The sequence below is a fragment of the Solea solea genome, chromosome 3, assembly GCF_958295425.1.
Source record: "Solea solea chromosome 3, fSolSol10.1, whole genome shotgun sequence".
Taxonomy (NCBI): Eukaryota; Metazoa; Chordata; class Actinopteri; order Pleuronectiformes; family Soleidae; genus Solea; species Solea solea.
Window position 1 is genome coordinate 11,696,838 of NC_081136.1, and position 13,744 is coordinate 11,710,581.

The window sequence follows — 13,744 nt, forward strand, 5'->3', positions numbered from 1 at the left end:
TTCCAGAGTGGTTCTGCAGTCACACACATCTCGCCTAATTATTTTGTTGTCCTCAATAGTTTTCTATAGATGTATAAAGCTGAAACAGAGGGGACGGAAAATACTGTTGTGAGGTGGCTAAGCCCCTTTATGACCCCTCATGGCGCCAGACTTCCTATCTTGTTTGCAGTTTACTACACTTGCATCATCATCAACCAATCATCTCTAATCTATAGCAACACCAACTGTCAAATCCACTGGCCCCTCTTTTAATTACTGTGTCAAGTTTAGCATGTGGCATCATTCAGATTAGGTCAAAGGTTGCCGTAGCCTCAGTGGCTATCATACGGCTTTTGTTGTGTGCAATTATGTTCAGCGGGGATTATCAAGCTCACTGGGAAGTGGTTTGAAAAGATTATTGTTCATCTGATTGTGATAGCTGTCTTTCTTTCACGCTTTCTTTAACTCATGCTGCTCTTTTCCTAGAAGAGGCGGCAGAGAAATCAGATAGAGAGGTCCCGTGCAGGAAGAAAGGAAGGCCGAAGAAAAAGAAGGACACAAAGAAGAAGGAGAAAGAGGGGAAACCTGCCAAAGTGAAAAAACGCAAGAAGATCGTAAGTTTGTTAAAGCTTATGCGTAACGTTTGGTGATTTTGTTGTTGTTGTTGATGTTATTATTCTGCCGCTTTTCGGTCTTTGTGAAGAGAAATTAACAGCATTTGTGTGCTGCGTCCTCCATCTGAAAACAGGCTCTGTCAAGCAATACTATCAGACCTGACTGAGGAAGAGTTTGTATGTATACAGCAGCGCAGAGGTGGGCGGGGCCAAGAAGCATTATTCTTTCAAACTGCTGAACGACCATGTTTTTTTGAGCAGTAGAATTCACCTTATGGAGGCTTCTTTGTGTTTTGTCTCTGTCTGTCTCAACCTAAAACAAATCACATCCTGTGTGCAGAGGATTTGACAATGGTTTGAATGTAACAGACATGTGTTTATGTTTAAATGCAACATACTGCATTTATAAGTCATTCCCTGGATAGTAGTATTAGGTATAGTATTTTTATTGTTTTTTTTTCCTTTTTCATCCCCTCCTCAGGACAGTGATGTAGAGAGAGACTCAGACAGAGAAAAAGACTACGGTGGGAACTCAGACAGTGTAGCCAGTGACTATGGATCTGGTGAGAAAAAGAAAAAGAAAAAACATAAAGAAAGGAAAGAAAAGAAAACCAAGAAGAAGAAAAAAGATGATGGGGACCGTGACAGTAGTCAAGAGGAAACAACAAAGGTAAAGCCTGATTGTTCAGATACATGTACGTCTGTCATTTTCGTCAAATCCATCTTTGTTAGTCATGATTGTGCACATATTGTTCGGTTCTTTTCAGCAACCAGTAGAACAGAAAAACTCAGCACAGCTGGCGAAGGAGTGGGGTTTGGAGGATGTTGATCATACCTTCACAGAGGAAGACTACAGGGAGCTCACAAACTACAAAGCCTTCAGCCAGTTCATGCGGTATTACAATTTTTTTTGTCTATTTTACATTATGATGATACACATATACTATATACAGTGAAATCAAATACGAGTATTTTTCAATTCAATGTCTACATGCCACAATGTTTTTCCCTTCTTTAACATAAAACAACACATTTGTGATTACGTTCTAATTTGTACGAGCATTTTTGATATTGTATAATAAAAGAAATGTTGTTTAGCGATAAAAATGTCCACTGAAATAGGTGACATAGTGCATGGTTACAGTAGTGCATAGTGCAGGTGTTTTCTGATTTTGGTAAGATATCTAATTGTGATTTGAGTTGAGGTTTTGTTTTTTAAGTGAGGCTTCAAAACAATATTTACTATATTAGAAGATATGAAACAAGATGGAATATTATCAGGATATTCCATCAAAATATTAAATAATATACCATAATACATTGATGAAAACAAACATTTATATACTTCACTTTAATTGGCATAGAACATTGACCAATGAAAAATACAACCCCTGAATTGCAACACTGCATTTTTCTTGTTGATCTTTTACAACCAAATCTACTTTCGCTGTTCAGCACAATGTTCTGTGTCTTTCTACCATCCGTTAAATTCAATATATTAATTTTTTAAGCTGAAAGAGCATAAATTCTTTACTTTTACTTGCTTCTTCTGTGTCCCATCTTCATCTATTATTTCTGGGTGAAAACCTGGGATGACAACTGTGAAGCATGAATAGAGCATCTGAGCATCTAGGCCAATTTGGGTCTAATTTACATGCAACAGTAATTTGACTTCCACCTGCATTATCTGGGTGTGTTAACTTTGAGAAATTCAATTTAATACAATTTCACACAGACTAACGTGTTTACATGTCTTAAATATCTGGTTTTATTTGGATTAAGTCAGTAATTGGATGTTTTCTACTGTCACGGAAAACGTGTGTAAGTGACAGCTTTTTGCTTTGACCTCTGTGGCTGATCAAAACTTGCGTTAGCTCTGATCAGAAAAAATGTCTGTCATATATGTGTATGTTCGTAAGTTATGTATCCGTCAGATTTCCAATTTCTTCACACAGAGCTGTAGACGTAAACCTCTCAAATGGTCCCTGAAGTTCTTCCTTTAACACTCAAAAGTGAAAGCTTTTACAGATACAACAGACATGACACAGAAACAATTTTAATGACTTTAATTATACTTCATTTAATAGCAGGAACATTTATATCATTAATGGCTGACAAAGAAGTTTAACCAGATATCTGTGCTTTATCCAACTCTCTTACTCCCAGGCCAATGATAGCCAAGAAAAACCCTAAGATCCCCATGTCAAAGATGATGACCATCTTGGGGGCCAAATGGAGAGAGTTCAGCTCCAACAACCCCTTCAAAGGCAACGCTGCTGCTGTTGCGGCGGCTGCTGCAGCTGCTGCCATCGCCGTCGCCGAGCAGGTCTCAGCAGCGACCGCCTCTCCCGAGCCGCCACTACAGCCACCACCGATCAGAAAAGCCAAGACAAAAGAAGGCAAAGGTTAGTGGTCAACTTAAACCACATTAGGAGGAGGTTTATAGGCATGTGTCTACCACTATCCAATCTCAGGCCAAATTAGAGACCGTCTCCTCAGCTGAAGTCCTCTGAACTGCTGCAGTTTCACAAATGTTTTACACTAATCAGTGTCCAGTACCCTGCGACTCTATACATAAAATTTTATTTATATGTTACAGCAGCATGAGTAGAGCTTTGATTCACACAGCTTCTCCTAACACTCTCTCGCAGTCTCTCTCTGTCTTTCTCTCTTTATCTCTCTCTCTTGTAGATTCACACACAGAGAAGCACACACAAACATGCTTACATCAGACAGATCTGTGCACTCAGACTCATTAAAATCATCATTTTATACTTATACTTAAAATATTAAAATGCCAGTCATGATACAAACAAACACAGCAATTACACACTGTAAAAGAAATAAAATATCTAGTTAAATAAAAGAATAAAACAAAAAACATTCCAATGAAACCCCAATAACATTCACATTGAAGAAGAGTATAAAGTATTCAAGGTAATGGGAGAAGCATAGTTAAAGGCATCATGTCCAAGTTCTGTTCTGACTCAGGGACTGACATTTGCAGGGTATCATTTAAGCTCAGGCCGTGAGGATTTTAGTTTGTATGTACACAGATACATAGGAATGTAATTTGATTTGTGCACAAATGTCATCCAGTTAATATCAGGTCCGAATGGCGCCTTCGCTTTTGTGCCTGATTTGACTGTATTTGCAATACATGGAGTCACTGATACTGAGTGAAGCAGCACAGTAAAAAGGAGATTATTTTGTTGTTATGATTTATGTTGTAAATAATGACATGTAATGTAATGTAATGTAAATCAGTGTAACATGGAACAAGTAGTTTCCAGTTAAGGTTGACCCAAGATCACATGACATTGTACAGATGTACAAGCACATGACACAGTAGAGGTCATCATGAACACATGCTGACATCTTTACAACAGTTGATCTTGTAGTTTACATGCTAATACCAGACAATAACCTGAGTGTACTTTGAATCCAAACTTTTAATTTTCACTCACACTTTGCTAATGCAGCATGCGCAATACTTTGTTCCTTGTTTCATGTCAAGCACTGCATATGATACTCTTCTCTATCCAGGTCCTGGCTATAAGAAGCGCAGTAAAAGTCCTCGAGTCTCAGACAAGAAAAAGGCTCTTACGAAGGCTAAAAAGATGGCACCTATTCGTATCAAACTGTCGCCCATAAGTGCCAAGAGGAAGAAAAGCTGCTCGGTGATTATTAAATTTATAGTGTCATAATTGCATTAGACAGAGCTAAATGAAAATTTTTTTTAAACCTTTTTCCTTTGTTTTTGACTTACTCCCTGTTGTGTGTCAGAGTGAGGATGTGGATGAGGATGAGTCTGAGCAGGAGGACTCCAGCGTTCACAGCTCCTCGGTTCGCTCTGACAGCTCTGGCCGCGTCAAGAAGAACAAGCGTGGACGGCCTGCAAAGAAGAAGAAGAAAGGTAAGGAAAATGGCTTTTTATATGTACAGCATATATGTGACTATAAATGATAATACTGTCTAACATGTCCATGTCCGTCTCATAACTCCTGTGCTAAGTTTAACTAACACAACTGTAGATTGAAATAAATGCGGTGACATTACATACGTTTGTTGAAACAATGCTACAGTGAATACATGTCGTTATCTAAGCAAAAAATTCTTTTTATCTCCCAGTCCCAGGTGAAGAGGAAGGTGAAGGCTATGAGACCGACCATCAAGACTACTGCGAGGTGTGTCAGCAGGGCGGGGAGATCATCCTATGCGACACTTGTCCCAGAGCTTACCACCTCGTCTGCCTTGAGCCTGAGCTGGAAAAAGCCCCCGAGGGCAAATGGAGCTGCCCGCACTGCGTGAGTACAAAACCATGGAAAACACATCTGATCCTGTATGGAAGAAATGCTTTATCCACAGAATCAGAACATTCTTTTTTGTTAAAAATAAAAAAAATTGAAATGCGCTATTCCAAGTTATTATGCACAACAGAGTTTCAAATAATTTTATAGGTTGTAAAGAACTGAAAATGGTCATTTCAATCAAAAACATATTAACAGGTCAAGTTACATTTTAACATAGGACCCCTTATTTGATAGCAGCTTCACAATTCTTGCGTCCATTGCACTTGTGAGTTTTTGGAGAGTTTCTGCTTGAATTTCTTTGCAGGATGTCAGAATAGCCTCTCAGAGCTGCTGTTTGGATGTGAACTGCCTCCCACCCTCATAGATCTTTTACAGAAGCAGAAACAGGGTGACTAAGGAAAGAGTGAATGCTTAGTCAAATACTATTCATTTCAAAGCAAACAACAACTTCAGTGCTTGAAATTTAAAAGCTTTTAAAATTCATATTCTCATGAGACTGATTTAGTTTCATATTCTGCTATGGCTATGTATCTATCTGCAAGAGGTCTTTTACTAAACCTCAGTGTAAAAAAAAAAAAAGGTTAGAAGTGGTTTGTTTTTACTTGTTTGGAGATGAATAGATGAATAGAGCCTTTGTAGTTGCATCACAGAACAGAGAGAGAGAGAGTGAGAGAGAGCTACCTCCATTCACACACACACACACACACACACACACACACACACACACACACACACACACACACACACACACACTCGACACGCTCTTGCCCGGACAAAGACAGATACTTGAGGTGGTTCTATGGGTGTAAATCTATTCAATTACTGTAACATGCACTGTCATACTGAAGCCGTGAGGGAAAACAAGTTTAGTCATTCAGCTCAGTTTAAACATAGTGTATCACCACTTCAGACTAATCTTTGAGGCACCCATGTGCAGAATGTTACGTGATTATTGCATCTCTCAGTTTATTTTTGTGTTTATTTGTAGCACAATCTACCACAGGCGTGCCAAGTTTGCCATTGCCAAGTCGGCAAACATGCTTTATCTCCCACCACATCAAAACAAGAACTGCAACATGCATGTAGTGGTTTTCAGCTCAAGATAATTTCCTCTTTTATTTGCTTTCGACATTTTACTAATCACAATAAAAAAGCTTAGTTGCAATCCGTACGAGTGTCTCTGAGAAAGATGAGTGCTTGCGAAACATAATAACATGCTGAATAAGTGACTAGCATTTTTGTTTTATTCTACACAAAGGAGAAGTCAGTCAGCTGCTGCATTTAACCGTAGCTCTTCTATCTATCATCTCTTATAGCTTATCTACTGTATGTGCAGGCATATTCAACAAGCCATGTTAGTGTCAGTTTTAAAATTTATCTATAAGTTCAATAAGTTCTAGTGTGTACAAATTACTGACATCTAAGGGTTAGACTGAAGACTGCAACAAATGGAGGACCCTCACACCTCCCTCTCCCACTAGTGTCAAGGAACTATGGTGGCCTTTATATACCAGAAATGTTGTTGTTCTTCTTCTTTGTTTGTGCAGTAATTTTATGCTTCAGAACACGAAAAAGCACACTCTGGCTGGTTTGTCCCCTCAGGCTGCTGTAGAAACATTGCAGTACGAGAAGGTGGCCTCTGTAAAACAAAGCTCTAGCCTAAAATACACACAGCAAGCTTATTCTAAAGTTCTAAAAACCAAATTGTAAATCGATCACACTCTTATACAAACATACTCATAGGTAGTATATTGAATTTCTGCCAATAAACCCACCTAAATGTTAAATAAAAATATTACCATTGTTCATCCTTTGACAGGAAAAAGAGGGAATCCAATGGGAAGCAAAGGATGAGGAGTTTGAGGACTTCGAGGAGGACAGCGAGGACAGAGTGATATCAGATGTTGCACTCGGGGTCCCCACCGGTGCGGAGGATGAAGATGACGACCACATGGAGTTCTGTCGTGTGTGTAAAGATGGAGGGGAACTGTTGTGCTGCGACACCTGCACCTCGTCCTACCACATCCACTGTCTAAACCCACCGCTGCCAGAGATTCCCAACGGAGAATGGTTGTGTCCACGATGCATGGTTAGTTACTCTATTTTCAATGCTCTACTTGTCCACCTATTGGCTGATTTATCCATTTACAAGCCTACACATGTAGGAATTTACAATTTATAAGTCCCTCGTGCATATATGACTGTGGGCCATTGCATTAAGCTCCTTATATTTTACAGCAGAGGACTAAAATGACAAGAAAACTGATGTAAATGTGTCGTATGTATTTTGTGCACACACAGAATAGTATGATATTATTATTATTGCCATGTAACATTAAAAAGCAGTTTATTATCATCACTGCCATGTTATTATTTCCAAACATTGTTTTTCTGTTTTCTTAATTGTCAGCATTTCTAAACATTGTTTTCCTTTTGTCTTTATTATTATTTGGGAGTGCTGCATTAGCATTTACATCAATTGTTTTCCAGTTTTCTTTGTTATTCTGCCACCTTCCATTTATATAGGAAGAGTGATAAAAATGCTTTTCTATTTTGCACACACACACACACACACACACACACACATTACTACTGTAATTCCCCAGTTTCATGAAATAAAGGATCTTTATCTTATTTATTCTTCTTATTATTATTATTATTAATATTATTATTATTATAGAAAAATTATCCCACATCAGCAACAAATCTGTGCATACTTCTTCATATAATCTTATTAAATCTTGCCTTAGTGTCCACCAATCAAAGGTCGTGTCCAGAAGATCCTCCACTGGCGGTGGGGAGAACCTCCTCCTCCCATTCCTGTTCCTCCTGCTCCTGATGCACCACCTGATGCTCCACCACCACCTCCAATGAAGGGCAGAGCAGAGAGGGAGTTCTTTGTCAAACTGGTGGGACAGTCTTACTGGCACTGTACATGGATCACTGAGCTCCAGGTTAGAAAAGACCAGACAGATATAAAACATTAAAAAAGAATAAAATACATGTATTCTAGAAACTCCCCAAGCCAAAACTAAATGTATTTTCAGGAAGGACCGTGAAAATCATACTGACACTGCCTAAATCACTTGCCAATACTTGCCTCTCCTCCAGATGGAAATCTTCCATTCAGTGATGTACAGAAACTACCAGAGGAAGACGGACATGGACGAACCTCCCTGTCTTGATTATGGTTCAGGAGAGGACGAGAATGGAGTGGTAAAGAGTGAAAAGAGGAGAGCAAAGGATCCCCAGTACGCCATCCTGGAAGACCAGTACTACAGATATGGCATCAAACCAGAGTGGATGATGATCCACCGCATCATCAACCATAGGTAGGAGAATTTGCTTTCAGTTTTTGAACTTTTGTGTCCCAGAGTGTGCATGTTACCTTTAAAAGTCACATTTTTACTTCTCTTGGCATTAAAAATCTTCTTATTGCAGAGTTAAAAAGTTCTGAAATTATGCATATCAACATAAGCTGATAGTAATACATTTTTTACGAGCTGTACGTGGCACAAAGATGACACATGAGCTCTGACTTTTTTTTGCCAGTGTGGACAAGAAGGGGATTTACCATTACCTGGTCAAGTGGAGAGACCTGACCTACGACCAGTGTACCTGGGAGAGAGACGACCTTCAAATCCCTGATTTTGCAATTTATAAGGCCAACTACTGGAGGCACAGGTAGGACTGACTCACTTTCTGCCAATGTTCATGTCTACATATTTATTTATTTATTTATTTATTGTAATCTCTTGCTTTGCTGATATCTGAATTGAGTTCCCACTGGTTCAACAGGGATTTAATAATGAAGGAAGATCCAGACAAACCGAGGAAGATGAGGAGCAAAAACCAAGAGGATGAAGAGGAGTCTCCTGCTTCACCAGTCACTGATGTGAGTCAGCTACTTTCAGTTTCATGATGATTTATGACAGCTTCCTGCTTTTACACAAATTCTCACCAAATCTTACATTTTCAGAAAGAGAATTGTCCAAACATATTGGCCAAAACATTAGCCATTGTTAATTGACTATTGGCTGCTGATATCTAAAGACCAACACTGGCCATAGTAAAACCCATATTGGTCAGCCTCTATTTACACTGAAGTTGTAATGAAAGTGACTAATGTAATCTGCTGCTGTTATTCCTCATTTTGGTGAAAGTATAATTAACAATACATTTAATTCTGTCCCAGTAATGTTTTTTAAAGCTTCCCCTCTGTTCTTTCAGCCCACGATAAAATACGAAGAGCAGCCAGACTTTGTCACATCGACAGGTGGGACACTGCATCTGTACCAGCTCGAGGGTCTGAACTGGTTGAGGTTTTCCTGGGCTCAGGGCACAGACACTATCCTAGCAGATGAGATGGGCCTGGGCAAAACTATCCAGACCATTGTCTTCCTCTATTCACTTTTCAAAGAGGTACCAGAGCTTTGTACTTTTATTGTTGTCTTGTTCCTCCTCTTCCCTGTTGATATTTTAGCACAGGGTGTATTTTTCACTCTCTGCTTCTCAGGGTCACACTAAAGGCCCGTTCTTGGTCAGCGCTCCGCTCTCCACCATCATCAACTGGGAGAGGGAGTTTGAGATGTGGGCGCCTGATTTCTACGTAGTGACGTACACCGGAGACAAGGACAGTCGAGCTATCATCAGAGAGAATGAGTTCTCCTTCGACGACACAGCTGTTAAAGGAGGAAAGAAGGCCTTCAAACTGAGGGTGAGAAAGAAAGTGAACATGACACAGATATGAAAGGTATCATTTATTTTTGTGTGGTCTCATGAGGTGTTGACACATCAACCCTGACTTGTTGCACATTTCATGCCACTGGTTCCAGTCCTGCCCTGGAGCCAGTCACTCACTCTTACTAATAACATGGCTATCAGCAGAGAAAACAAATTGTATCCACTGAACAACTGTCCCTCATCAAAGTTCATAGAGAAAATCAACAATTTTAGCTTGAAGGATAACCGGAGGTGCTGGTCTACTGCTGCCTCGATTGGTAATGTAATGTTACCTAGGTAAATCTGAACAAAGACATTCAACCATCGAAGTCACAAGATAACACATTTGAACCTACTAATGGAGGAAGAGGTGGTTTACTGATAAAGGTTTTTAGCTGGAAAAGTTTGTCTCATGCCCAAAAAATTCTGATGAATGACTAATTTTATCAGTGAGAGCGATTGTTCGACTTCTAGGCTGGAACACATCAGTGGTGGTGGGTGCAGCAAAGTCAGTGTTGACAGTGTGTTAATATCTCACACAACCACACTTGGTTTCTAACTAATTTTAGGTTATTTTTTTCAAAAATTCTGCCACAAAACCTTACAAGAAGAAAAATAGTTTATACACAAACATAACCTTGCGGTTTGAACACTGTAAAATGACATCTCCTCATCCTCTGTTCCTGCAGAGGGAAGCTCCTATTAAATTCCATGTTCTGCTGACGTCCTATGAGTTGGTGACCATTGACCAGACGGCACTCAAGTCCATCGACTGGGCGTGTTTGGTGGTGGACGAGGCTCACCGCCTTAAGAACAACCAGTCCAAGGTACCTTAGCCTGTTTGTGCAATGTAATTCAGAGACCAAGCAAACCAGAACTGACCATTGTATGTACCGACATTTTCAATTTCTCAATACTACAAATAAATAACATACACATTAAACAACAAAACTGAACAAATAAGTTAAACATTAAGTTAAATAGAAGTACAGAAATATATATGTATAAAAAAAAAATAGTGAATGCGCAGTTGAATAAGTGATGAAGTATTTCCTACTGTACTGTACATGCATGCATACATACATACAAGGTGTCAGGATATGAACTGTGTTGGTTGGTTGTGTACTGTGTCATATAGCGCCCACCAGAGGGGAGTAGTTGGAACAACATGTGTGCAGGGTGTGATGGGTCTGAAGTGATGTTTCATACCTCTGGAAATGTCCTAAATGTGGGGCAGGTTCTCACCAGTGATCCTCTCCACAAACCTGATTGTCTGTCGCATTCTGTTCGATATAAACTAGGCAGCGAGGGAAGTGCGTAAACAAAAACTAAAAATAAAAGTAATTACTAATGTTAGAATGTTTAAAGTACTTTCCCACAAGTGATCAAAATGCTGACATTGGTCGAAGTATAACAAAGAGTTTTTCTCAAATTTGTTTGCAGTTTTTCAGGCGACTGAACGACTATAAGATCGACCACAAGCTGCTGCTGACAGGAACTCCACTACAGAACAACCTGGAGGAGCTGTTTCACCTGCTCAACTTCCTCACACCCAACCGCTTCAAGTAAGACTTCTCACACCACACGTAAAAAATATATTCTGTATAGCTGCACATGCTACTGCTCATGAAATTATGCTTACAAATCTGTTGAATTTGAAACTGATGTGTGCTAAAAATCCAGATTGGTAGTCAATGACTTTGTTTAGACTTCACCTCACCCTGTTCACCTCCCTGTACAGTAACCTTGAGGGCTTCTTGGAGGAGTTTGCCGACATTTCAAAGGAGGACCAGATTAAGAAGCTCCACGATCTGCTGGGGCCTCACATGCTGCGCAGGCTGAAGGCCGACGTTTTCAAGAACATGCCCTCCAAGACCGAGCTGATTGTCCGAGTGGAGCTGAGCCCCATGCAGAAGTACGACACTGGGCGACACATATGACACATTGACGGGGGAAATATACTGTAGATATAGGCTGGTGTTTGAAATAACCATATGGCCTGCCTCTTCTGCAGCCACTTAGGCACTTGGAGATGATTAAAATAAGTTTAAATTAAAATTACAGTCAACCACGGTTAATATGCTGTGATTATTTGACTTGTGAAAAGCCCAGTGGCTGCAGTGTGAGCTGCAAAAAAAATACATTAAAAAGACAAGTTAATGTAGTGTTTCAGTGAGTCCTTCATACTTACCCATGCAGTACAATCAACATATTTATATTGAGAATTGTAAATGTAACTTACTGTAATTCCAATAAACATATTTAATCATTACAATGGTAAGAAATTGGAGGATTAAAGGTGCAGAGGAGGCTATGACATTGATGCAATCAATACGTCATTCTCTCTTTGTGTTTTTGACTACAGGAAATACTACAAGTTGATATTGACCAAGAATTTTGAGGCTCTGAACTCAAAAGGTGGAGGAAACCAGGTGTCGCTGCTCAACATCATGATGGACCTAAAAAAGTGCTGCAACCATCCCTACCTCTTTCCTGTTGCCTCCATGGTACACCCACACACACACACACACACACACACACACACACACACACACACACACACACACACACACACACACAGGTTCACGTAGCTATCCTTTTAAGGATTCACATTGATTTCCATTCATTTGGACAGCCTACCCAAAGCCTCATCCCTTACCTTTAACAACAACCAGTTAATGTTGAACCCTAACCTTGATCTAACCATAATTCAAATCATAGCCCTAAACTTAACCATTTCCTCAGAAATAAGGTTTGATTGCGTTTAAACTGAACAACAGTGACATCTTGTGTTGGTGTAAGGTTGTGCTTTCTCACTGCATTTTTTTTTTCTACCTTTACTGCTTTATACACTCACAAACAAAAAGACATGATGCACTTAATTATGAAAACTGGACGCTCATGCATCAACACCATGACTCTAGATTATGAAACTCTAAGCACAATTCCTTTGTTCTCAAATATCATCCTAAATCACAGTTATACAAAATATCTGGACACAAACTGTTCCTCTAGAAACACTAAAACACCCTAAATCCCAGTCAACCAGTTAATTGCACTCGTGTTGCACCTGTGCAAACATTTCAATCATGTATCAGAGTATAACATTCTGACTTATACCCAGTATGTAAAATTTGTTGTGTTATATATACATTTTATACTGTAAATGCAATTTCTAGGAAAAAAAACATATATGTCACCAAAAGGAATAAGAGTAACACTCCGCACACTCTTGAAGGTGGTGTTTTGAATTTGATCTCATCAGTGTTGTTTTGATCCAATGTAAGATGTAAGCATGGAACATCTGTGTGTATTGTTTTGGTGGAAGGAATCAGTTTTTAGAAGAGAGAACACAGTCTTGAGCGCTGTGTTTCATTTGGCCAGAGATTAATGGAGTTTTGACAAACTCTTTTCATTATGTGTTTAGAGTTTTTGGGAACCTGAAGCCTCAGTTTCTGGAAATTTGTTCAAACATTTGAAAGAAAAAAAAAAAACAATTCAAAGAAATGTGGTATATAATATTTTGAGATTTCGCAGTATCTTTTTTTCCACACTAAATGTTTATGTGATCATCTTTGTTGATTAGGAAGCCCAAAAAACACCCAGTGGCGCATACGAGGGCTCGGCCCTCACAAAGTCTTCTGGGAAACTGACATTGTTGCAGAAGATGCTGAGGAAACTGAAAGAGCAGGGGCACCGAGTCCTTGTCTTCTCACAGGTACACACACACACCATGCATCAGCAGAGGAACACACCAGATGGACACTTATCTTCACAGATGTTACTCAGCTGCAGACTGCAGTTCCAGCTGTGCATGTGTGTGCATGGGTTATCAAGTATAGAAGAAAACTCACACTCACATCACCAGCTCTCTCTCTCTCTCTCTCTCTCTCTCTCTCTCTCTCTCTCTCTCTCTCTCTCCCTGCTTTGTTTCTTTGCAGATGACTAAGATGCTGGACTTATTAGAAGATTTCCTGGATCATGAAGGTTATAAGTATGAGAGAATTGATGGAGGCATCACGGGAGCGCTGAGACAAGAGGCCATTGACCGCTTCAATGGTGAGATACTGGATAATATTTAAAGGTGCAGTATTTAGTACATGTTGTGACTGTTGA

At 39.5% G+C, this 13,744-nt stretch overlaps 1 protein-coding gene across 6 annotated transcripts in view; it reads left to right on the forward strand.

The window, feature by feature from the left end:
• Positions 1–13,744, forward strand: part of chd3 (chromodomain helicase DNA binding protein 3) — a 52,344-nt gene that overhangs the window by 4,697 nt on the left and 33,903 nt on the right. For 5 of the 6 annotated variants that reach the window (XM_058625766.1, XM_058625769.1, XM_058625771.1 and 2 more), the window contains exons 2-21: positions 466–593; positions 1,075–1,263; positions 1,361–1,488; positions 2,760–2,998; positions 4,140–4,273; positions 4,380–4,509; positions 4,725–4,900; positions 6,726–6,995; positions 7,657–7,860; positions 8,018–8,238; positions 8,459–8,590; positions 8,705–8,801; positions 9,137–9,328; positions 9,423–9,623; positions 10,318–10,455; positions 11,072–11,193; positions 11,370–11,543; positions 11,994–12,135; positions 13,215–13,346; positions 13,570–13,687. In XM_058625766.1, coding sequence (XP_058481749.1) covers positions 466–593; positions 1,075–1,263; positions 1,361–1,488; positions 2,760–2,998; positions 4,140–4,273; positions 4,380–4,509; positions 4,725–4,900; positions 6,726–6,995; positions 7,657–7,860; positions 8,018–8,238; positions 8,459–8,590; positions 8,705–8,801; positions 9,137–9,328; positions 9,423–9,623; positions 10,318–10,455; positions 11,072–11,193; positions 11,370–11,543; positions 11,994–12,135; positions 13,215–13,346; positions 13,570–13,687 — 3,267 coding nt within the window. The remainder of the gene's footprint in view (positions 1–465; positions 594–1,074; positions 1,264–1,360; positions 1,489–2,759; positions 2,999–4,139; positions 4,274–4,379; positions 4,510–4,724; positions 4,901–6,725; positions 6,996–7,656; positions 7,861–8,017; positions 8,239–8,458; positions 8,591–8,704; positions 8,802–9,136; positions 9,329–9,422; positions 9,624–10,317; positions 10,456–11,071; positions 11,194–11,369; positions 11,544–11,993; positions 12,136–13,214; positions 13,347–13,569; positions 13,688–13,744) is intronic. The other variant, XM_058625765.1, reaches the window with a different exon arrangement.